The sequence below is a fragment of the Anser anser genome, assembly GCF_964211835.1.
Source record: "Anser anser genome assembly, chromosome: 1".
NCBI lineage: Eukaryota > Metazoa > Chordata > Aves > Anseriformes > Anatidae > Anser > Anser anser.
In genome coordinates, this window is record NC_139720.1 from 194,086,123 (window position 1) to 194,112,380 (window position 26,258).

A 26,258-nucleotide genomic window follows, 5' to 3' on the forward strand; every position below is an offset into this window, starting at 1 on the left:
CAGTAACTAACTTACCTTTTCTGGAAAGCTGAGAATCTCATCTTCTGCTTTGCATATGTCTTTAAGAGTTACATTAGCAACGCTGCCAAAGTCAACGTATTTGATCACAACTTCTTGTGAATGTGGCAGCCCTTCAAGAAAAACAACCCAGGGATAAAATCTGCAAGTTACTACAAACAAAAAGGAGTATCAAATCCAAGCTAAAGCATCAGAACTTCAAAGCAAAGTCCACATTTACACTCTATTAAAAATACCACATTTTCACATAACCTACAAGCTAATGAAGTTTATTTATTTTTTAATGTAAGAGTCAGCTCTTTTCAATTCCTGAATTAAGTTTAACATTCTGAACCTGACACATCATTTTAAGAGATGCTGGCATATTAACGACACGCCAAGCAGACATGTAAGCAAGTACACATCCAGGCACATTAAATACACTCCACTGCCCGTACAGGCATCTTAAAAGAGTCTCCCTCTGCCTCCAATACCTTGGCGATTACTACAGGAATTATTATCCCACACTAATTACAATCAGAGGTTGGATATAATAGACCAATCTGTAGGTCAAACTGTAATGTGAAATATTAAAATATGTAATAGAATTTCAATACCAAAAATTACTGGTACCATTTCTTTTCTGACAACTGACATGAAGCACAGAGTAAGAAAAAATACAGCAAGCATTAGCAGTATTGAAATTATGAACCTAGCTGTTAGGATGACTGCCTAATAGATATAACGGTTGTTTTTTTATTCATTATTCACATCCAATGGGTGACTGATCAAGCGGCACATCTGATTTTGCTACTTAGCATTACAGCAAAAGAACCAGTATTTCACCTGTAACTTGTGCTCTGTACCAATTCCCATCTTTGTGTTTTGCAATACAGGGTTGGCCTTCAACCGGGCAGACAATTTGCAAGTCTTTGCTATCCTGATGTTTGTCTCTCTCTTTATTTTTCTTTGGAAAAGCTAAAGTATCCAGGCTATCTACCTAAATTAAGAACAACAAAACATTCTGTAATACGTACAGATCAGAATTCTTAATTTTTTTGCAGTATTTTTGTTCTTTTAAAGGACGCTTTTTCTGGCAGTGTCTTTTCTACTCCTTCCCCCCATACTGAACAGTAGTTATGAACACACCAAATGAATTAAAGACCCTAATGATTATTGACTATTGCCCTGCTCAGTCACTATTCTTAACACCAAACCACGCCACACCCACATGGAAATTAACCATGTAAGTAAACCGTCAAAAAATTTGATGGCATTCCAGAAATTCCTGCATTTAATTAGGATTAATCTATAATTCTAACAGCTAATCTAGTATGTTAATTCCAGGAATCCTGTAATTACTGTATTTATTATTATTATAATCCTAAAATTACTATGAAACATCAGAAAATAATGGAAATTGTAACTTATTTGATGTGTACTCCAAGTAGCTCAACGTAAAAATATCTGTAGAGTTTTATTTGAACAGACCTCATTTCTAAACTTACCAATTGCAGATAGAAATCACTCGGACTATTTATGTGACAAACTACAGCAAAGACTTCTTTTTCTTCTGGTATCTTAGGTGGTTTATACTGCAAGACCGTATTATTTTCTAAGTGATTAGGAAGACGTGACTTAAACCTAAGGCACAAAAAGAGTTTGAATAACTTTTGTCAAAGTTAACTGAGAAGGAAGACTTAGATTCTATGTCAATTTTACTACGAAAAATGCAGAAAAACTTCTCGAAAGTAACTTGTTCCACATCCATCTGAATAGCTTGAACTTTCCTTCTCACAGTTTACACAGCCAATTCTAATTCCTCCTCCAACAAATGTAACACAGTAATAAGATATATGCCAGCTGTATAATAATAATATAATAAGATATATGCCAGCCTAAAAGTATTTTGTTATTTGGGAAACAGAAACGTACTTTTAAATTGTCCTCTCTCTACCCCCCAAAAAGGTAAGTCCACTACACTGACAAAACATTTTTAGATCTCCTTTCCATCACTTATGAGAGGAGAACAATTACCAGAGGAATGCAGATGCAGCAGAAGTCATCTCCCACTGATCACCACAACTACTTATGCTCATATATAAACAAACACCTTTCTGTGTGCAGCAGTACGAACTCTCATTTCCTACTTACTAAACACCAAAGCACTCACTGTTCTTCTCTATCTCCTGCCTCTTTTGCTGGTCCCTCCAAAGCACCCCCTTCTGTCCCAATGCCAACGTCAAGCTCCCCCTTATACCCACCCTACTGTGACCAGCCTGGCTGTCACTGCCTCCCAGGCAAATCAAAGATACAAGGCTGATGTTAGCATGCTTTTCTCTCGGCGGGGGACGCTCAATGACACGGGGGTAAAAGGAGAAACCATTATTCTCGAACTTCTACAGAAATTTAGATTTGATCATTTTCTAAAATAAAGTTCATTGTCCAATTAAAGTTCTGATTGGAGAAAATGAACGTGCCATGGTGTTTAGTAGTGAAGACAGAAAAAGGGCATCAACAGATATTGCTGAACATCACACATTAACACATTCAACACCGCAAAAACAACTTGCTCAATAAGCTTCACTTTGTAAGTATTATTCCATTATCATTTATGTCCTAAGAGCATAGACCAGATGACACTTACCTTGCCAAGTCTAAAAAAACTAACGCATCCTTGAGAGATGCAGGCATGTCATTGCTTATGTTATTATATGGAGGTTTTTTCAAATCCACGATGAGAACACCATCCTCTTCTCTATATGTGGTCATTAAAACAACTTTATTATTTACCATTCCTAAAAATTTTGTCTTTGCTTCCTCTCCCCAACCTTCACTCTGTTAGAAAGAAAAAAAAAGTGCTGAAAATGTCAGAGTCAAAGAAGACAGAAGCAAGGAAGTGAGCACGGATGCACATGAACAGAAGTGCATTCAGTATTTCCTAAGAGTACAGATTGTTTAGTTCATATCCTGGACAGCACAAGATAATATTCTTTTATGATAGGCTGATAAATCTTTTAACTGTGTAAAACTGAGTCAAAATGGGATTTAAACTTGAAATATATGAGCGCAAACCCAGAGACTTTTTAGAGGCAGGCTGCTGTAAGTTTGTTTCCAACTAAAGCAACGCAAACCATCTTTTAATAGATATACATATTTTAAAATATACTCTGCAGCAGTAAGTTTTATTCTGTTTATACTGGATTAAGATCATTGTACATTATGCACTGAAATTCTTTAATATACATTTTAAAATGAATAAAATTCTCCTGAAGTAGCAGAAACAGCTTCTACTTACCGCATTTTTGGGAACAATATCTTTCAGTGAACACTGGACTGCTAAAGGAGGAACAGCTGCAAGTTCTGCCTCAATATTCTCATCTGGCTTCCTTACAAACAAGCAAATGTCATCAGGTTCAATAGTTTGCAAAGGAGCAGGTTCAGGTCGTTCAGCAGCATCATACCTATTGCCAGTGAGGAAAAAAAAAGTAGCACTAGCTTAAATGCAATGCAAAAAAAAAAGTGAATAAAAAGGAAAAACAAAAAACAAACACACAAAACAATCAAAAATCAAACTTAAAGAGGCCATTACTGCAGTGATTGGCATTAATGGCAGAGGTTTTTTTTTTAAATAAATGCTTTTTTTTTTTTTTTAAATTTTTAAGCATTCAGGACTCACATTACCTTTCTGCAGTGGAAGTCTAAATCAAACATACTACCACATGAGGGTTTGTACATTTGTGTACCTGCATGCCCTCCCACTTTCCCTACAGATACTAGTGTCACTTGCATATCTGGTTATCAGCCTGTATGAAGCATGTTTGCTGACTGAGGATTTGTTTCTTAACAGAGAACCTCGTAAGTACCAACACTCAAAGGGTTACTGCAGGGGAACAACTCTTTGTGAACATACCTTGAGAAAACTAAAGCTTCCGAACTCCCCAAATCAATCAGGAATACTTCCATCGCTGCCACATCACAAACTGTGTATCTTATTGGATCAGAAGGTTTCTCTTCTTTTTTACTTTTTACAGGGATTAGTTTAGTGACAGTTCCACGGCACCACATTCTAGTTTCCTTACTCTTAATAAAAATTTGAACACCTACATGGGAGCAAATAAAAAGCCTAAATTAAGAATTAAGAGGTATTTTGCACTGTATTATTATAGTTCTGCCTAACGTTCTATTCTCGTCCATCTTCCACACAGGTAGTAAGATCAGTGCAGCTAAAACGAATACACAAAAACATTAATAATCTTGTCTTGATACCTGCCAGAAGTTCTCTCCTCATTCATTTACACAAGTTCTTTGCATCTAGGAGACAGTTGGCTTGTATTGAGGAATCATTTCTGGTAAGCCTTCTATACCTTTTACTAAAATGCCATTAAAGTCTAGTTGAGTTACAAATAGTTCTATCGAAGTCACATAAAAAACCTGCATGAAGAAAGCCTACCCCCGAACACCAAAACATTCAAAAACATACCTATTTCACAAGTTCCCTACTTCTGCATAATATCCCCAAGCTCAATTTCATCTCCAAAATTTGAAAAAAACACTATAATAAAACCACTAATACATCCCAAGGTAATTTTTGATTCTGCTCTCTCTTCAGGATTGTAACATACTTTTTATCACTTTTCTGAACACCTTCTAGAAATCAGTAACATTGTCAACATGTAAAGCAGAACATTTTTAAGTTACTTAGCCATGTATTCTTGTTTTGTCTTTCATTTTATTTGCAAAATGGTTTCTATCCAGTCAGTGAACTGTAAACAAAACCATCTATCTACCAGAAGTGGCATGCTGCTTGCATAAGAGACAGCAAGTTTACTGAAGTAATGAAAGAACAAGTCTGTTCATTACAATCAGTATTCTAAAAAAGACCTTAACAGTTAAACATCACCTAACACTGGAAGACATCAACATTTACAGCCAGGTATTCCTGCTGTTAGTTTATACACTGAATTTGCTAAGGTCAAGAAGTGAAGAAACTTTTTTTCTGTGTTTCCATAATTTTCATTTGTAAGATTTAATACAAGTCTACTTTACAAAACAGTTTTAACTGTAGATTCCAGAATACACGGAAATATTTCCCTTGGTAAAGGAATGGTAAAGGAAAAAAAGAAATAGAGAAAGACGACCTTACTAAAGAAGGCATACTACAGGACGGTGTTTTAAACTACCTCACACATTTAGAAATAACTGATTTACCTAGTTCCAAAACATCTGAAGGCAAGAGATAGGAACTTTTACTACAACAGAAGTTACTCAATTTCTCCTCCAAAAAAATACGTTCTTTCCTCTGCGAGTATCGATGAATATAGAAGCAGCATGGATTTACAACATGGCTTACAAACACTAGTTCTGTTGAACCTGAGGAAGACAAAAGAAAAGATCATTTATTGTCCAAGTGACTCCAACAGACACTATTAGACATGTGATTACAGTTATGTTGCACTCATGGTAACACATTTCATTGTATCAGACAGCTTTCAATATTAGTCTGCTCGCACTTGTTTCGAATGAGTTACAGATTTGCCTCCTGATTAAGTCTGCTCTTTTTAATGAGTAAGAACTACCTCCCTTGAGCCACCCTGCAAAACTGAAGGCTGTCTCACTACTTACAAAGCGGTCTCCTGAATTTATGGAGGTAATTCAGAGTATTTATTCCCTCTATTTAACAGAGAAGTACAACACTTGTAGAAAGTAAGCTGGAAAGCCTAATATACCTACTTCTGAGAACAGAAATCCTAAGTGCTTTTGTACAGCAATTCAGTGTTACTGCATGAGTCTCTAGCTTGTCCCAAGTAGACCAGGAAAAGCATGTATTACGCTACTTCACTAGATCACTGATAAAGCTTTGAATTGTGCTTTCCATAATCCATAAAGCTCTAGAACACTTATTTTAGCATATTACTAATAAAACTGATCATGGCAAACAGTTCTGTGATAATTTCAACTCTGGGATCTGATTTTCATAGCGTATTCATGACAGAGGCCCTAACTCAAGAGCCTGGAAAGGCTCAGATATAACTGATGTTTACTTGATGTTTCTCCACAAAAATTCTTTGCAGTGGAATGAAGTGGCAGCGAACTCTACAGTTCAACTTCATGAAGGGCGTTAGAATTGCTCTATGATATACTTCCACAGAAATTGTTATGAACTCAAACTACTTGTATCTACTACTACTTTGTCAAGTCTCTTACAAAGTAGCCCGTGAATGTACCAGTTACTTGAGAGGTAAGTTACTTGATGGGGCAGGAGTGTATTTTATGATTCTGAGATATAAAGAAACACAAAAATATGCATTCCTCTCCTGCTTTTTCCTCTATCAACAAGCTTCTTGTTTTTCTTCCCCAATACTGTCATCTCTACTTACTTTTTCCCCACTCAATTAACAGTTCAAAGCACTACACAAACCGTGCCTACAAAATCTGTGAATGAAGTAACTTACTTCCTCAAAGTACTGTTTTGTACATTTATCTGTTCACTCAATTTCAAATACTGAAGGTACACTGTGAGAGAACAAGACAACAGTCCAAAATTCAGTATATAAATTGGTCCCATTGTTCACGTGATGCACTGATGCCACCACATCAAGGATCTCAAGGATCTACCATGTGCTGAGACACTGCCAATATTGAGTTTCTGAAAGTTGCTTGGGACTTTGTGTATTGTATCTTCCAATTAAGTCATTCTAGAAGAAACGTCAAAAGTTGGTATAGTCTTCAGCTTGGCAAGGAGAGCTGATCAGGGAGCATTTCTGCCGAGTGAAGCTGCTAGCACTGTTAACATCATCTGTATAAGCACCTCCCAAACTACTCCGAACTGGAAGGAATTCACGAGCCTCATTACCGCTCCTACACATGAACAAGTATGTGTTAACTAGACTAGATGAGAATCTGTTTCTGCACACTCCTTATCTCAGTTAGAACACTAACAGACGTGTCCAACTCTGCAGGTGATTCCAGTGCTTTGTGCCACTGCTTAGAGAATGGGTTCCTTCTAAGTTAAACCATTTACCAGACAGGAAAAGTCACTAACCAGCTTTGTGTTCAGAACGTGTTTTCTTCTTGGAAAGTTTCTTCCTCTGTTCATTGTGGTGTTCTGGGGGAAGCTCTGTTCATTGTTTTAGAAGAAAAGTTTAATCAATTAGATTAGGTGATTTGTACATATGCAGTAAAGCAGCAAGCACAGCACAGAGGTTATACATATTGTAGTAAGGCACTGCAGAGTGATAAAAACTTCCTAACGCTTGTACCCATCATGCTACTACACAGTACTGGTTTGCATCACATGCTGATCATTCAAGTTCTGCTGAGAACTTTGGGGTTATACATGCCTGGGAATACAAGCTGAAGGACACCAGCTCATTGCAAGGACAGCCCGGCCCTGCACATAAGGGCTTTACCAATGGGATAGCCAAAAAGTAGACATGAGGGGAGAACAAGGGTAATGCTGGCATCCCTGCCCCTCCAACTTATCCTTGAAATCCTTCCCAACACCTGTTACCAGAGTTAACTATTACTTAACTGACTCCAGGGATGCCTGGATTAGCAGGTAAAGAGTTCCTTTACCAAATATTGTGAATAACAGTAGTATGGCTTAATTAATGATTGGTCACTTCACTGCACCCACACATCTGAAAAGGCTCAGGCATTTAATGGATATGAATAAATATTTAACCTTGTAATTCCATACTTTGTGTCCTAGCTCTTCTGGGGTTGGCACAGACCAGCTGTGAATTTGTGACCATTTTGTGTGTAACCATTTCCATACGTGATGTCCACACCTGATGTGACTGAAACCGATGTAGATGTAGGGGCTATGTATAAATGGGCAGTCCACACACTTAAATCCAATGTTACGAAACTATCATTAAGACAACTGAAGACACATTACTTGGATTACATTGCTCCTTGAAAGAATTTTGACAGTTTTGTGAAGTCCACTAGCATTCTAGAATATGCTATTTTAGACAGCTGTGCCAAGGCCTGAAGTTTACCCCACCCTGAACCCACCATAGGCTACCACAAGTACTCCTACATATCATCCCCACCTTCTCCAAGGATCCACCACAGATCATTAAACCCAGGGATTTTCTCAACATGCTTGTGGAGTAACAAGAACATGCTGAAGTCAACCATGTTAATTACAGATGAATCTGTTCACAAGAACACAGGAAACAAGAACTCATGATTGACTGGCCATCTGCACACTCCACTGTGAGAGCGCATCTGTCTTTTACATCAGGTTAGAGGCTTTCTGCCTTTGCAGCATTAACAATATTCTATTTACTCTACAAAAATGGAGATGAATGTGCAGACGTCCTCCTGGAAGACTCCAACAGCATCCATTTACACCAAAGCAGGCATCCCCTCAGCCATTTAAATTATCTGGCAGTTCTCATATTTGAGAATCAGCAATGGTATATGGTGCTCCTACAGACATGCACAGAGCTCCAGGAATGATACTTTACCCAGTTACAAGCAGCTGGGAAGACCACTGATGTCACTTAACTTTCTCCTCTCAGTAGCCTCATGTCACTGCTGGTGGCTGTTTCTCCCAATTGTTTAATGTTACAGCCTTTCAATGTTTACATGACCTTTAAATGAACTTACCATGTACCTTAGCCTTTTGAATATGTGCATAAGTAGGTGAAGATTTCCTTGCAAGCTGAAGGAATTTACCATTGCATCTCAACTGCTTAGAGAAGAAACCTTAAAACTGAGCTCAGGGAGAAGCCTGTCACTCCTAAATGCAGTGTGACAGAAGTGCCTGAGGAATGAGTACTTTCGTAAGAAACCCTCTGGGCATACTCTGAAGCATGAAAAGCTGCATTTATCTACAGCCCCGTATTTGGTACCTGATCTAAGTTTTCATCTACCACCTCATCTGCCCTTGCAATGACATCACTTGAGCAACAACATGGCACATACTAAAATCCTTAGTGCTGAGTGACAGGAGCACCTGTGATTCCTGACAGCCTGAATTTATCCTGAATTCAAGGCAGTGTGAATACAGAAGAGCAAGCTTCATGATTTGTTGTTTCAGAGAGTACTGAACCTGCTAACACAGGCAGCAACTCCTTTATTCTTAGGAAATAGATACTAGGATCTGAAGACTAATATTCCTTTACAAACATGGGAGGAATTAATAACACTGAACAAGAACATAAAGGAGATCTCCATTATCCCAACTCCTGTCACGTTCTTTCAGCTTTGCTAGCATTATTCCTATGGACAGAGAAGTTGCCATCAGCTCAGACTGGGTGACTATTTAAGTCCAGGTCCTGTAGAGAGGCCAGATCTTTCACTCACACAGCACACAGAGAAGACTCCTGAAAAAACTACCAACACCTGTTACACAAAGGCTCAAGTTTACAATTAAGTGCTATAGTGCACCAAAGAAACCAGTATTATTCAGTACTAAACAGTTCAGAAGACCTTTAGGAGGTTAACATCCAGCCCCAAATACTAAATGTAGCTGGCTTAGCTAGAGTAGCCTCTAGGAACAAACCCTTCCCTGTCCTTAGACGAAGAACAAGGTTGTTTTGTCAGTGAGAATAACAAAACATCCTTATCACGAGATGGAAAGCAGTCACATCTTTGTTCTTTTCAGTCCATGAAAAAGCATCCAGCAATCAGACTGATCCACTACAAACACTATCAATTTTCCTGAAGATCAGCCATCAGAATAACTGTTTTCCACTTGCGATGTTTTCTGCTCAACTGAATTATGAGCTCAACTGAAATATGACTCAATACTATTGAACTACAGTCCATTTTCCCATAAGCACTCTGAGATCATTCAGAATCCCAATCCTCACTCAACAGCCTACAGACTCTGTCCCTAAATTAGTACAAACATAATTGCTACTAAATGTGATACAAATCTATACCATCAAGTTTTTTTTCCCAACAAAGCTTCAGGCCCCTCCCACTTCAACTGGGAACCATTTGAAAATGCTCTCTGGGTACCCAACCAGCTCTGAACCCACTTAAGTTTCAGTTAGTACCACAACAGCAGGTGCACTAAAGGAGTGAGATCCACCACCAGGTAGGAATGAAGCCTTTCTATCTTGTTCCAGGCAGAAATCTGTCTGATGGGACTTTTTCCTCACAAAAACACGTGAGGACTGCTGTTCACCCAAGATCTTGGAAAAGTTTGTTATTTCTTCAGACTTCTGTGAAGAAGAAGAGTACGTTACCAGTTCCCTGGGTTACTCCTTTATTTCAAAACAGGTATGGCAGGAGCTGTCTAGTACTCTAGTACCTCAGCCCTTCTCAAAGCCAGCCACTGTTGGTTCTGAAGTTGCTTTATCCACTTTAATAAACTGAAGACTTAGTGGGAAGCTTTGATTTTCACTACAACTCTCGAACTTATTTTTGTACCCACTCTAATGAGAGGAGTAACATAACTTACAGCTGCACTAGTCACTGTCCAACCCCCATAGTCATTTTTTTTCCTATGACCTAGGTGTTATTTCCATGTTCCAAGTTATTCCTAATACCTTCTGCCCTGCCACTAAGCACCTCCTGGACTTTAGCTTGGAGCACTTTGAAGGACTCATTCCAGTGTATCACTCTCAGTACTGCAGGGTCCAAAACTGGGCACAGCACTCCAGATTCAGCCTTGTTGAGCACCTACCAGAGGGGCAGTATTCCTGGCTGGACCTGTTAGCTGTACTCTTACTAACACAGTCCAGACAAAACCTTGTAAGTTGAAGAGCTTAACTCTGTCAGTTAAGGTATGACAATGCCTTCAAAAGATTCAAAAGCCCAGGGAACTGCCAGAACAGCACCTTCCAGGAGCTAATGACCAACACTGAAGGGGACTAATGATTAAGAGAGTCAAAGAAACTTTCTACCTGCCTGGATAGTATGATTTGTGTCTGGAAAAGCTTGAGGAATTTTTCCCTAAGGCAAGCTGAACAGACAAACGTACTACAGTACTTCAAAGGAAGATGAAGTAAAACACAGTCACTAAAAGTGAAGTAAAATAACTACACTAAAAGTAAAATCAGTCACTAAACAGCTTGCACTGAGCTAACTACAAGCACAATTGATGAATAACATCATGCTTGATGTCTGAACATTGTAAGCAGCAGGTATTCAAAAAACTTACTTTCCAGGTCATCTTCAACTATTTCTTCTATGATGACATCCGGGCTGGACAGACAGTTGGGTAGAGCAGGAATGTTCTGATGAGGTACCACAGCAAGTGATTCTTGTACTTGCACATTTTTCACTGCTTTGTGAACACCAGGTTTATTTGCCCGAGCCTTTATTTTACTTTCTCTGCAAGGTGGTGGAATCATATTGTCTACAGAGAGCTGAGTATCACAACTTGATATTTCTTTTTTGTCACCAGGGCTAAAAGCATGCTGTCCATTATCATCACTGTATTTGAGAAAAGGTTTATTTTGAGACACATTAATCCAGTCTGTTTTCAGAAAAGCACACAAGTCAAACGAGAGGTTTTATTAAGAAAATATCACTATGTTCTGAAAACATCTCAAAGGCTGGTTGAAATAAATCTGTATTATGTAGTTTTTCAATACCAAGACAGCAGAACAGTAACAGGATTTCTGAAACCTAGAAAGAATTGGCAAAAGAACTGGTACACATTCTTGGGCACAGCTGAGTACACAGAAGAGTTGTCCCTGCTTAAGTGATCAGACAGCACAGGTATAGACAAAGTATTTGAAAAACATCAGTAGTGTGATATACACTCATGTTAAGAAACAAGACATGCTAGATGTCTTACTACTGATAGTTACAGTCAGTGAATCTTTTTAAGATAGCAGTGCTGACCAGAAGAGCCTTCACAACAACTCCATTCCATTTCTCAAGTTTTTGTCTAAGACAATAGGAAAAAAAATAAAGGAAAAGGACAAATAAGAAAGCAATTATAACTTTAGAAGTTAGTTTTTTCTTGTTCAAGTTCATCTGATGTCACTTGTTTTGGCATACATGCTCAATATTTAGATTATGAAGCTGAAATATGATGAAAAATACTGAAGTTTATTGATTTGAGATTTACACTTTCATGAACCAATTTTCATATGCTGAAGTGATAAACATTTCTATTACCTATCAATGCCAAAGCTGAAAAAACACAGCATAAAAACTAGGGAATATAGTTGAGTGAAAAACAAAACTGAAATGCTGACACAAGCATTTAACAAAACTGTTTTGGTTCTTTACACAAAAACTAATAAGCATGAACTTTTTAAAAATTTAGTCTCCAGTATTTAACTGTTAAGAAAAGCTGAATTACTGTACCTATCCCTCTGAAGAAAATACTTACTATCCTGATGCTCCCCATTCAATCTTCCCCAGATTCTTTAAAAAAGATGTGATCTCTTCAGTGTTCAGGAGAAATCTCGAGAGAAGAAACATTACAAATACCTGTATCACTGATGGTTTGATATACATGGTGTTTTTCAGCACAAAATTCACGTATGACGTAGAGGAGTAAAAGAAGAGATTGATTAGCTACTGTAATTTCACTCTTCCACTTCTATGAATGGAAGATTTGGTTGCTTGTTTATTTTCAGATTCACACTTGGAGAAACTCTCCTGCCTCTTGCTCTACTTCTCATGCAGAGAGCGGTCCTACATTACTTACCAAGTTTCCACATCTATATAACCTACCATGAGTTTCTTCTTAGATACTGGTGTCCCAAGAAGATACTTACATACTTGTGTCCTTGTTGAACGTAAGAAATTGTTTCATTTAAAAAAAGAATTAAACCAACATTTTCCCCACTTCCTAGTTGGGAGCGTGTTTAGAAGTTGCACAAGTCTGTCAGAAATATATTTAATGCATGTGGTTGTTTACATAGCAAATTTTATGTGCTTTCTCCTGATGGCTCAGATGAAAGCAATCACACCCTTTCAGCAGTATGTTTGTACACACCTGAACTAGCAGTTTCAGAACTATGTAAGCCAAGGAGCTTGACTAATACCACTTAACTGTTAACCAGACAGCTTTTGTAATTAAAATAACCAGTGCACCCATTCATCTGCCAATATACCTCCCACTCCAGTCATTTACCTTGGAGATGTTTTTTCCTTCAAACTACTCACTCTTGAGAGCTCAGCATCAACTGGCAACTTCAAATCATGAATAACCTGAAATTAAGGAGAGAAGTCTTAGCCTGCAATATACAGAGAATTATGCAGGTGCCTATTAACTACAATATGACAGTCTGAATGTGACATTTTTAGTTCTACCAAAGAGTTTACTCATTAACAGCCAAGAGCCTAACCAACTGTTAGTCTTATATAGTCGGTTATGTCTCCCTGCACTGCTAAGGCTTTAACAGTTTGGGATTTTGGAGCCATAGCATGTGACTAGAAGCAGGAGTTGGAATTTCCTTTTACATGAACAGCCACTGGGAAGGTAAATTCTAAACAAAAAGGTGGGCCTATGGAAGGGCAGTGGTGGGTGCCAGCCTCTAGAGTTCACACTGAGCAAACAATACATGAAGAAAGGAGTGATTAGAATCCCTTCCTGGGTCCGATGGGAGAGACCAAGTTTCTTCACATGGAAAGCAAGAAGTGACTGCAGCAAACTTGAATTTAAAAATCAAACTGCTTGCAAAAATGGCTGGTGACCAATTATTATTTTTCTTAACACAAGGACTACAAAGATTCCAAATCAAACAGCCAGGTGACAAAGTGACAGAGGGAACAATTCTATATACACCTCATTTCAAGTACTAGAGCACGGAACAAGCTGCCACTCCACATGCAAACACATTAAGTACAAATGTATACACATACACAATAAAAACCCTTAACCTTTAAATGCCCAGGTTCTTAGACTTCAAGTACCTTCTCCTCTGCTGAAATAAAGGAAACCTCACTGGCTGGAGCTTTGGTCTGATACAGTACAGCAGGTATCGTGTTCCTACAAGCAGAGGCTACAACGGGGAAGAAGCATAGAAGTAGAGGCCTGTACCAGGAGAGCAGACTGAACTCTGGTGTAGTTAATTCAGTGTGAAGGCTGGAGAACTTTACAATCGGAAGATTTGTGTCTGAAATTTTGATAACACTATCCCTTCACTGAACAGTACTGGCTTAGTTTCCTGTCATCCCCCTCCATTTGCCATTGCCAACATCAAGCTCTTTGAGACCAGGCCCACCTTTTTCATTTCAAGTGAGTCACAAGCCTGATTTGTGACCAAGGCCAAATTTAGACTGGCAGTGCATGTGCAGAGGTGGGTTGGTAGAGTACACCACTGTAAAAACTTCAATATTCAAGTCAAACTAAAAACAGATCATGAAAGCTTTCAATACAAATACGAATTTGTTCTTCACAAAAATTTCACAGTAACTACCTGATCCAGATCGCAGTAGGTTCTTACGGAAGGTGTAATTTTTAATTCCCTTGCTATCCTAATGGCACCAATCAAGCCTTTTTTCTTCTCTTCAATTAATTGCTTAGCTTTTGCAACATCAGCACTGTAGTTGTTGATGCTCTTCACTAATTCTGCATGCAGTTTCCTTTTCCTGTATTAAAAACATTACTTTTCAGAATTTAGTAAGCACTCAGCAGTGCTGTTTCCAACGTTGACTATGAAGTACAATTGCCACTTAAACAACAATACAAACCGGATGCATCTCACAGAAATACCATTATCCTCACAGCGAGGAGCAGACAGCACAGAAACGTAATATAAAAATCAGGGGAAGCAAAACACTGAGTTCACAGCCACAAGCCCTCTTCTTTGAAGGAACTTTGTTTAAAAACACGTGTCCAATGAAGCCTACAGATACCTCCATACACATCCAGCTGATAATCACAGAATCTCCTGAGTTGGAGGGGACAAGGATCCTCAAGTCCAACTCCTAAAAAACCTGATGAACTGAACAGTTGGATTAGAAGATCAGATGCCCCTTGCAGAGGCTGTTCTGTACTACTAAGCTTTGCAACAGACATGCACTGCACTAAGTACATATGATGTATAAAAACCCGAAGACAAATATTCTTTAAAAGAATCCTTGGGTTTTTATCAACTTGAACATTTGCAGAAAGCCTTTTTTCTTTAAGTTTTTCTCATTAAACTGATCATTCCCCTAATGGCATTATCACCCCCACCCCTCAAGCTATTTCAGGAAAAAAAGTCATTAATGCTATTCTGAAATTTTCTTTTAAAGCAGAAGCTGAACATACTACTGTTTTCCAACCACACAAACTGGCTTCAAGAACTAGATACCACTGTGAAACAGCAGAAATACTGCATAAAAATTAAATACAGGTATTATCAAGTACTGTAATGAGAAAATTCTGAAATATTTTATCTGAAGAACTTGCCCATTGCTCCCATCGCACAGGTGAGAATATTACCTTGACAGGAGAGAAGTTACAAGCTCATCAAATTTTCTATCTGAAGTTTCTGCAACTTTGTCTCCTTCCTGCTTCACTTGCAATTCAAAGCATTTCAGCATCTATTCCATTCAGTATAGAGTAAACATGTTTATTCACGATTCTCACTTTTTAGAACTCAGAACAAAACAGAACAGAACCAACGAACAGTCAAGACAGTAATGAACACTCCCAACACAAGGAATTAACACTGCAGTGTGCTGTGATTGGTACAAAGGAAAACAGGCCAATTAGAGGATCATTATATAAGTACAGTGGAAGAATAGTTATAAATCATTAATCATTTTGTTGTAACTTCTAGTCAGCTTGCACTGTCTGGATCTCCATGGCCACTGAAGTCTTCAGATGCAACAGGCAAGAAACAGAAACCAGAACACAAGTTCTGCCTGACCACCAAGCAGCACTCCTGTGCTGGGCAGGTGACGGAGCCCTGGCACAGGCTGCCCAGAGAGGCTGTGGGGTCTCCTCCTTGGGGATCTCCAAAAGCCGCCTGGACGTGGTCCTGGGCAGCCTGCTCTGGGTGTCCCTGCTTGGGCAGGGGTGGCACCAGGTGACCTCCAGAGATCCCTGCCAACCCCAGCCATCCTGTGGTCTTGGACCCACTGCCTCACTTGCTTTCTGAATTCTAATGCAGCACCACACACAGGTAGTTAACAAGCTAAGACTCCTACTGTTTGAACTCACTGAGCACCTAGACAATAAAGTAAGATTCTTACTCCAGCTAAGCATCAGTTTTCTGTTGCTATAGCTACATCTAATGATGAGACTGTAGGGAAAAAAGTCTCAGTAATACAACTGCTTTGGCAATACTCAGCCTTTGCTGAAAAGCTGTTGGAAGCTACAAATGCAGGAGTTGTTAGAGCTGCTGAAATTCAACGCTTTTACAAGATGCAGTTAGTATCTGAAGCAGGTACTTAACATAACTTTGCTTAACTGGCAGATCAGCCACTGCAACAAGTTAGAAAGGGAATGGGAAACAGGTTTTAGTGACTCTCCATGCCACACAGAATGATTTTAAGTTTTTGGATCACTGAACACCTCTATGCCTGTTTATCTCAGAATACATACAAAATGTAAGGAAGTGGTAGACAGAAATGCAAGCTCTTCCACAACACCTTTTCTACCTTTAAATCCAAAACTAAGCAAAGGAAAAAAATAACTTAGCTGCCAAAGCAAAAGCAAGTGTGAATTTCACCCTGCTCTGAGGGAACACAAGCTCAGTACTCGAAGTTCTGCTTAGATGTAGTTATGCCTAATATACAGGTGGACAGAGTAACTTCAAGTTATGAACAGACTCAAGTAATCCACACAGTCCAGAGTTTAGTGCTGCATATTCACAGAAATAGTTCAAACAACTGAAATACACAAGACATGTTTAAACATGCTCTTAGTACCTTTAACAGTATATTTGTTTGAGTACTCAAGACAAAAAGCTTTAATCAAGGCTAGCATGTAACATTTCAGGATTTCAATATATTTTCACCCACCTCATCTGCATCTTGTAGGTGGCTGAGATTACAAATACCTATCCACAAAGCTTCATCAATGCCTTCCAGAGCTTTGTTTTCCTAGGGAAAAGAAAAGTTGATTGAATGACTAGAATATAGGCTATACTCAGTTGCAATTTTAATAGATTTGAGGTAGGTGACCCTGGTGACCTTTGTATGGCTCTGACTAGCTCTACAGCTGCAAATGGGCATGAAGTAGCTTGTAAGCCTAATTCAAGTAAGCCTACAACATTACACAGTATTTGACTGATTCTGCATTGTATTTTGCTAAATACATGCAAGATACTGTGTATGCATGCAAATAAGAGAATCAAAGAAAGCATTAAGATGGAAAACCAAGACAAAGTTCCAAATAAAAAGCAAAGAAAGCATGCAGGACAGAAGAAAGGAAATATTGCAGCTTAGAGAGAAGTCCTACATCTAGGAATTTTACTTCAGAAAAAAATAAGAACAGCAGGGAACTCTAATAAGCTCACAGCATAATGCTGATGCAAGAGACAGTGAAATACTCTGGTATGAACTGAGATAGAAGCAAATATAAGTATGTTCTTCCACCACTGGTATTACTGAAGCTGGTGTTAAGAGTACCGGTAAGAGTGCTGTTAAAAGTATCGGTAGGAGTGCTGGCATTTTGCTAACTGATCATCGTCAGTTGAGGACACCTCAAAGAGTCAGGGCTGGTGCTGGTGAAGTCTGTGACTACTGGGAAACCCATTCCCATTGGACATCTGTTAAGTTGCCTTTTGGCAAACACCTTCCATTTCTAAAGGGTTCCTCATCAGTTAAGGAGAACAAATACAAGCTAGAGAAGAGTTAGAGCTCAAGTTTGAAAACCTGGAACAGTTGTGTCTCTGATCAAACAATCATAGGTGGATAAAAGTGCTGCCTCAGCATGATCTGGAGTTTATTGAAGATGCTTGTTGCTACCTTCATCTCTGGAAGAGATGCACAACTAATGGAGCTGGTCACCTCAGATCAATGTCTCCTCTTCAAGAGGAGATAAAGAGCAGAAAACCCTCTAAGAGTTATTCCTAGCACAGTTAACCTCCAAGTCACAAGTTCCTACGCCACCCAATCTCACTCCATTTTGGTAAGATACAAGGAGATCTAGGTTAAAACACATGGAGTAACATGTAACCCTATCTACTTCATGGTTATTATGGTCAATAACAATAAATATCCTTTTAAAACACAGGTATTCTCATTCAGTGATCTAAGAAGTGATCCTGCCAGACTTTGAAATCACCAGCCACAAATAAAGTACTCCAGAGAAAAAAATGGAAAAAGAAAAGGAAGCAGCAGCTCATCAAGGTTAGACTGATCTCAGTGGAAGTTATTTTTCCATCCTTTGAATTCATGATATGGACACCATTCATCCTCAACTTTTTCAAACATAGACAGCTTCTGTTCACGGAAGTTCAACTACCATCAAAAGACTGCTTATGACCTCAAACTTGATATACTCTGAAGATGACTTCAGATGATTTGCTTTAGTATTTTGTTAACATAACATATTGAAGTTTAAGATAACATGATTCAGGTTTATTTCTGATCCTTTTCCCAAAAGTGTTCAGAAAAGAACCATTTTCAAACTTTAACAGGCACTGTAACAAAAACTGTATTAGGAAACAAGACAAGCATATGCATTTAAGATACTTTCAAGATAACCATACAAGAAAGTCTACATGCAAGAACATGGGACCGGCAGAGGATGTACCATTAATTTCCATTTTCTGTCACTCTAAAATATGCAACAAGTTAGCTTATTTTTTGCCTGGAACTTCACAAACCTTTTTCAGGAAGATCATGTTAGAAAACCTAACAGAATGTTTTCAGAGATCCATTTGTCCCATCACATTGCCTTGATAAACCACTAGACTGCTTTAAGGATGCCCTGCAGTTGTCTTCTATTTGAAAAGAAAGCCCCGAAGTCAAATACTGTGAAGCCTTTTTTTAAATTAAGTTCAAAAAACCTAATAGCACAGCCAGCTGAACACGGTCTTCCTCAGCTACAACCTAGTTTGGTGTGAACAGCATTTTAACTGAAATAAATGAACTTCAGTCAAATCATTTTGTTAACACCATAGTTGTACATCAAACCCATGACAGGATGGAACAATAGCACTTAACAGTTAAGGTTGCGGGTTTGTTTTAGTAAGTGCAGTATTAACTATGCTTACAAAAGAGTGGCAATATAAAGAAATTCAACATTAACACACCATGTCTGCTGATGGAGCTCCACCTGGTTTACAGTCCAGCCCACTATTTGAGGAAATCAGGCACTGAACATTTTTGTCTTCGGTGTTGGAACTGGAGGGCCTGCAAAACAGAACTTTAAGGAAAAACCTACTCACATTAAATAAAAACAAACTTCACTTGAAGATTTTAATACACAATTTGAATGTTTCAAGATTTGTCATTAAACACACACACAACTCTTCTTAGAACAGTTTAATTTACATGGTCATGTTCTAGACATACCTCGTTTTTTGGTTAAGGTCCCTTCCTAGCAGCATCACCTTAAAATTCAACTGTAGCATCTATTTTATCTTAGAATTTATCTCACAAAAAAGGCATGAACAAAAGCTTACAAGTCAGTAGTGATTTTCACCCTTGATGAAACTAAAATGCATGCCTATTAATATTCCAAGATACACTTTTGTTGCCCGTATTTTTTTTTTTAAGCTATCCCATCAGGTATTAGGCTGCTGAAGTTCTACTAATACAAGGCAGATTATACCTAAACAATAGAAGAAGGCTCTTAAATTCTGTTGTCTGGTCACACAACCCAGCTCTCCTGTCAAGTATACGTAGTGGTAAACAGCTGTCAAGACCCTCACAAGAACAGCCTCCAAAAAAGCCAACCTAACTGCAGTGAGGAAGCAGTGCTGTTTCTTCTACACTCCATTTCCTGTTTGATGGGCTGTGAGAGGACTTGGCAAACCCTGCTGCACAGTCTGCACCCGTACACAAAATCTCAGGTTTTATCTTATTTTGGTCAAGTTTTGACAGATCTTACCTGCGCCTATCTCAAAAGGCTAATTCCCATACATCCCTAACACTCATCTAACTAAACCCTAAAAATTACCTGGGCCTATTCTTATTTAGATGAAGATGACTCTCCATGGCAACAGCAGTTAGGGAAACACACCCTCTTTAAGACTTCCTTTCAAGTTCACATAGCCTGGATAGCTAAGTAAATGTAATTTAAGTATGACAATACCAAGGAACTTTGCCAGCATCTAATCTTATAGTTCTAGTAATTGGATACTTAAGCAGAAGGTGCAATAGTGCCAGCAGGGGCTGAAGATGCACTTTAGTGAGGCAGCCCTTCCTGCAACAGGGTGATTCTCTGACCCCTTAGAGTTACCATGAACAGCATTTAAAACCTTCAGTTCCAAGTATTTCAAGTCAAACCGAATCTCCTTCTCCCTTTTAAATGAAATATTACTTGTATTTAGATGTTAGAAACACAGGAGGCCCTCAGTGCTTGTCTGATGCCCTCAATTAAGTTGGGTTTCAGCTGCACCAGGCAGCCATCCTGAGAGCACATTAGGAAAGCTTAAGTCACATTAAAAAAAAATCAGCTGGAGAAATATTTTCAGAATTTCTTACTCAGTCAATTCCCACCCCAGTGTGGCATCTAACCACATTAAGAAATTGGGTTTTGAAGGTTTACCTTGCTAGATCTTCTGAGCTGCTACCACTCAATCCAAGTTTAACATCCATTTTGGTCTGAACTCAGAGGGAAAAGTAGAACAAGTTCAAATACAGGGTGAAATTGAACTCCCACTGTAAACAGCCTACAAGCCTCTTCTCACCTTCAGCAAACCACCTCCCACCCCACATATTCCAATGAAGCCAAGCTTCAAAGCAAGCGCTGTTGATTGAGCAACCAGTTGTGCAAGAAAACAGATTCCAAGCTGAAGTTCGTGGTCAATATATCCTTGCAGTAGTGTTTCTAGTAAATGGAATGGCAATTTCCTGTTTGCTTAGTACTTTTCCCCACTCTTACACAAAACTAGTATGTGCTTCCAGTATACTGCAACAGTGAACTTCATTTATTTTTCACTAATTTTACTGAAATAAATCCTCACAATAATTAAGCCAAGTCACTAAACTCAGTTGTGTTTCGCAGTAACAGCTAAATTTGAGTTTCACAATGGAAGTACCAGAATGGCCACATCCATATCTTTCATATTACATTAAAAATACCTAAAAAATACAGTTAGTTTGTCCAAAATATGTGTTTCTTCCAAAATGGCATTAGGATGTTTTAACACAAAGGATTCACAAGCAGAGCATTTTTTTTTTTAAGTGTTAAAACTGAGAAACATTTGTAAGGCGCATGGTACTGTTCAGAGGGAAGTTTTTTTTTTTTAAAAAATCTTCTCTTTATTCAGAAACTGATGGGGAGACTTATAACATTTGCACCAGTTCTTTTTTGCACATTTACGTGCAGATGAGAAACTAGGATGGAGCTGGCAGCATGGGACAATAACTGTAAAACAACTTTTCTAAAACCAAACTTTAGACAACAGGGGAGCACTTCATAGCAACACTGCACTGCTGGAAGTGCTAGCAAAGACTTGCTGGCAGGACAAAAGTCTACAAAGGGCACACATTTCTCTGACTGGAGCGAGGCTTACTTCAGCCACTTCTCATGAAAGTGTGTAAGATCCTGTAATACCACTATTTCAGAGCATTGCAGTGATTTCAGAACAGAAAGCTTTGCATCAACCTACTTCTGTAGAAGAGGAACCAGAAAAATCAGTCTCTTCATTCTTCACCCCATCACTGATCTCTACAAAAGAACAGGTATAATACTTGACTATGAGTGTTTGAACTGGAACATATCTTATAACCAGTGACACAAACAGGAATACATGATCACTACAATAGTTTTCTACAAAGACATTACATTAACAGTAATTTGAACACTGACCTTTACAATGACATACTTCAAAAGCTCTAAGTCCAGATACATAGATATGAAAGTTTATGAAGAATTACAAAAAAAACCTTACCTTTAATGATTTAGGGCATTATCTGCATGATATGTATGTTATACTGCTACTACATGAGGGACAAGAAAACCACGTGAAAGGGAAGGCAAAAAGACAAAGAAAACACATTCAAAGTCTGTAGCTGTATTACAGGAAAAAACACTTTTCATGAAGCCTCCATACATCCTAGATACTCAAAATTTTACAGATCTTACAGACAACCAAGCAAAAAGAGATTAATCAAATTTGGCAGCCTGTTTGTTGTCTTTGGGAAACCACCTGAAACAGTGAATATTGCACAACACGGAATTGCTAGCAATAGAAGTCAAGAATCAAAAATCTTACCTTTCACACCCGTATCATTTAATGTATGACACAAATCACTTCTTCTGTGACTTTGTTCTGTTAAGTCCTCTTCTAGTGTCTTAAGACACTGCCTTCAGAAATAAAAGCAAAGGTTTAAAATCTTTAGGGACATCAACCAAACATGAATTCTGACTCCTAGCTCTTAAAATTTAGCTCACCTGCTTTTTACCAAATGACATCATGCAGAAAAAAGGTTCAGTTAATGAGACATAGAACACATGCACAGAATAATTATTTTCTTCTAACTGAAGGCAATTCATTAGCTCCATGATACTGAACTTACTGCCTATAAAGGCGATACTGAAGTTTTTAAGCAACCACCAGTGACTGACTATATAAAGATTTAAATCACAGTTGTTTTATACAGTTATTTAACTAGAAATATGTTGAATGTATCAATGTTATCTTATTTACTTGTAAAATATCCAGATCAATTCAAGATATTGGTAGCCTAATAACACAGTATTTGGAAACATCCCAAGAAGCTTTTGAAATGTCTTTCCTTGAAACCTTTACCAAATTCTAAAACTAATTCTAAAATTCTAAGAATTCTGAAATTCTGAATTCGACCTTTCATTTAAATTCTAAAACTTTATGCACGCTGTTACTGCACATCTTCATATGTGGTCTATAAAAATACTTACTTGCAACACTGCACGATACGAACATTACTTCTATCCTTCTTCAATACTACTTCCTAATAATTACACAGGCAAAACTTAAAAAAACATGTAAGTCACTGTACTAAGCTTAGTATTTACATGCCTTATAGCTTTCAGTTTTCTTCTCGTAAGCTCTTCACTACTGCCATCCACCGACTCCTTCTTTCTACTCATCGTGTCCCTGATGCTAGAAGGAAAAAAAGAAATAACAACCTTACTTCAACATGTACATTTCTTCACTTAAGCGAATATGGTACATTATATCCCTTTGTAAGGATTGAAAGGAAAATATAGAGATGCGGAATTCTTTTAACATATATTTTCCTTTAGAAATCTTGAATTTAAGAGAAAGCTGGTCTGCCTGCCTTGTGCTGCCCAGATACCCCACTCGATACACCCCAACCCTTACCAGTATCGGTTTCACGACCCCTTCTTGCTGACACAGCCCCGACACGACTGCCTGCCCTGCTGACCGTAGGGCCCCACCCGCTTTATAACGGGGACGCACCGAGGCCGCCGACACCGACCACCAGTCCTTCGCAGCGCCGAGGCAACACTGCCACGCACTCCCCTTCGCGCGCCAAGATAGCTCCCCTCCGCGCCAATCAGCGAGCGCCCCGTCTGCCCTCCTGCCCCTTGCAGCCAATCACAGCGAGGCGGGAGGGGGAGGGCGGTGCTTGCTGCGGCCCGGGCGGGCGGGCTCCGCCGCCATGTTCTTGTGCTGAGAGGCGGCGGGGTTGTGGCGAAATGGCGTCCCAAAGGCGCTGCGGGACCGGAGACCGATTTTGAAAATGGCGTCTCCTTGGCTAGAAGCTGTTAGCTCATGCTTTGGGGTTACTTTATTCCATCTCTCCGTTTAATTCACCTATAGTAAAATACAGTTTAACACACTGATGTTCTCTCACAACTATTAGACGCTTTTATTGCCAAATCATGTACCAAGCCAGCTTTCAAAGGGGCAGGTGTCCTAACGAGCCCTAGGTTATTCAAATATTTGCACCATTTGCATAGTAAATCTAGGTTCTACCTTAAGGCCTTCACCTTAAAAGTGCTACATAAGTGTTTGTTAGGTTGGGGTTTTGACTCAGATAATAAGGCAGAATTCAAAAGGTCATGCAAAGTCAATTGAGAGTACAATTGAGAGTAATTACAATTGAGAATAATTCAGTGAAAAAAAAAGCATGAAGAAAGGATCAGTAAAGTTCAAAATCAGCCAATCTAGCTCCTCACCTGCTTTTAGTAAAATAAAATCAGGCATACGTGAATGCTTTAGTTACTCTTGAATGTGCTCTGTGGCATGACTTGGTTGTGAAGAACAGAAATTTCTAGAAGTGATCCTTAAGCTGATTCAGCACTTTCCCCCAGAAGCCCTCTTTGTTAACCAGGACCTGATTGAACTCAACTTTGTGTGAAATTCTCTTAGAGACTTATAAAATTTTATAGCAGTGCCTTGTGTCCAGTCTGCATCTCTCTGGTGTGGTTTGGCCTACAGAAAATTTGCTTCTTGTAGATTTAGTAAGGCTGAAGGCTTCTAGGAGGCTGGGAGGGATGTTTGTGAAAAGATCTTCAAGTCTAGGTCGTCCAAGTAGTGACTGATCCAGCAGTTTATAGTAAGTTTGAACTGCAGACAGTGCATACACGAGGCTAACATTTATCACCTGCTACAAAGACACCAAAACCAGTTTATATTTCAATTTTGAATACAGATTTCCAAATACATTCCCTTTCCGGACAGCTCCAGCAACATCACAAACTGCTGCCTTGCTGTTTTACCCTGGGATTTTCTGTGTGCTCCCCCAGATCAGCTGGCCAGGGAGCCTAGTTGTCCTTGCATTAACCAGTCCTGCATCTCTAACTCGCAGATGGCATCTTCTACACCTAGACTCAAAAAGTGGACTCTTTTAATGATTTCGACCCTGATTAGGTAGCCACCACCTTTTCATCCAGATTTTTCTACACTTTGTAAATAGCAAAGTGCAATATAAAAAATAAAGATGCATCACTGCAAAAACAAACCCACCCATATTACATCAAAAAGGCTGTGAGGCAGAAATGGGCCCTCAGATACTGTCAGATCTGTCAAGAAAAGTATGGTGCTGCTCACTTGAAAAGGGCCTTTGCCCAGTGAGGATGCTTCCCAGGGAGGTAGATGACACCATTGAACAAATTAGATTCAAACTTTCTTTAATACCATATGACCCACCCCTGCTGATTGTGCAGTCCCAGTTGCCATTTACCATCCTTATCAGGATGGTGTTATGAAACTCAATTACAACCAGTACTGAAAGAAGTCCATTTCAAAATTGCCCCACAACCCACATTGCAGACTTTGACGAGGCCTCCGGTCTCTATTAGAAGAGCTCTAATGGATTGGCATGTTTAATGGCAGTAATCAGGACTGAACAACAAATGACAGCCACTGATGGATTTCCATCGCTACTACAATGATTGTCATACCACAGCTGAATCAGTGTCAACTCTACAGATTCTACAGACCTGGCAGATGCGTCTCACCTGAAATACTCATCCCTAGCCTGTCCTCTGTCTGACTGCAAATCAGTATGCACCAGGCTGAAGTTGCACGTTATACAAATTCCCTGTTACCAATGTTTTTCAGAGTCAATCTCCAAATGATTCTACAAAATATTATCAAAAGACAGGGATGAGAACTGAAATTCATATTTCTCCTTGACATCAAAATTCATAGACTCGATTTAGATACTGGTTCCATGGCACTTCATCATTTTTGCATCTTCAGTTAATTCATGTTTGACAGATGACAATTAGCCCTCTCTGTCCCACAGGATCTAATCCCCCTTCTCGTGCATTGTAAATACCAGTTGTGTTTTCCCTTGGATTGTCCAACCAATTACCTCAATGAAGTAAAAATCTTAGGAGTTTTCTCAGCTTCAATTTAGCTTTGAAAATTGCATCCTCTGTTTCAAAGGTGACAAAAGGCTTGTGCACACAAAATTTTGTTCTTCTGTTCCATAGTCTAAGCTAATTCCTGCTTAAAAAAGTCACCTGTATTTATGTTACCTAAGGACATAGTGAATAATGACTGAGGTGTAAAATGTAGGGTAGGTGATGGCAGACTTGTTTTGAATGTAGCCAAGAAAAGGAATTCATAGGTAAGATTATCTGAGTTAAAGGTCTAAATGCAATTTTAAACCAGCAGTGTCTAAGATTGTCTAGAAAGTAGTCTAACCGTCTCTTTGATGAGAAACCTAATTAGTCCTAATTAGCTCTTTGGTGAGATGATAGCTCATCCTTGCTTTTATTTTTAGTTGCATTTAACGAATGAACAATAGCAACAAAT

General features: G+C 38.8%; 1 protein-coding gene across 7 annotated transcripts in view; it reads right to left on the reverse strand.

Annotated features, from left to right (window-relative positions):
- Positions 1–23,747, reverse strand: part of RNF17 (ring finger protein 17) — a 49,705-nt gene extending 25,958 nt beyond the window's left edge. For 2 of the 7 annotated variants that reach the window (XM_083804913.1, XM_083804910.1), the window contains exons 1-20: positions 23,349–23,507; positions 23,039–23,126; positions 22,257–22,344; positions 21,651–21,709; positions 20,585–20,640; positions 19,125–19,224; positions 16,885–16,965; positions 15,359–15,459; positions 14,349–14,520; positions 13,061–13,137; positions 12,311–12,385; positions 11,126–11,400; positions 7,043–7,117; positions 5,209–5,370; positions 3,911–4,100; positions 3,296–3,461; positions 2,645–2,835; positions 1,506–1,641; positions 844–997; positions 16–170 (exon numbers count right to left, since the gene is read on the reverse strand). In XM_083804913.1, the coding sequence (XP_083661039.1) occupies positions 16–170; positions 844–997; positions 1,506–1,641; positions 2,645–2,835; positions 3,296–3,461; positions 3,911–4,100; positions 5,209–5,370; positions 7,043–7,117; positions 11,126–11,400; positions 12,311–12,385; positions 13,061–13,137; positions 14,349–14,520; positions 15,359–15,459; positions 16,885–16,965; positions 19,125–19,224; positions 20,585–20,640; positions 21,651–21,709; positions 22,257–22,344; positions 23,039–23,113 (2,388 nt within the window). In that variant the 5' untranslated portion in view covers positions 23,114–23,126; positions 23,349–23,507. Of the gene's footprint in view, positions 1–15; positions 171–843; positions 998–1,505; positions 1,642–2,644; positions 2,836–3,295; positions 3,462–3,910; positions 4,101–5,208; positions 5,371–7,042; positions 7,118–11,125; positions 11,401–12,310; positions 12,386–13,060; positions 13,138–14,348; positions 14,521–15,358; positions 15,460–16,884; positions 16,966–19,124; positions 19,225–20,584; positions 20,646–21,650; positions 21,710–22,256; positions 22,345–23,038; positions 23,127–23,348 lie in introns of those variants that run through there. The other 5 variants (XM_083804916.1, XM_083804912.1, XM_083804911.1 and 2 more) reach the window with 5 other exon arrangements.
- Positions 23,748–26,258: the final 2,511 nt, after the last annotated feature.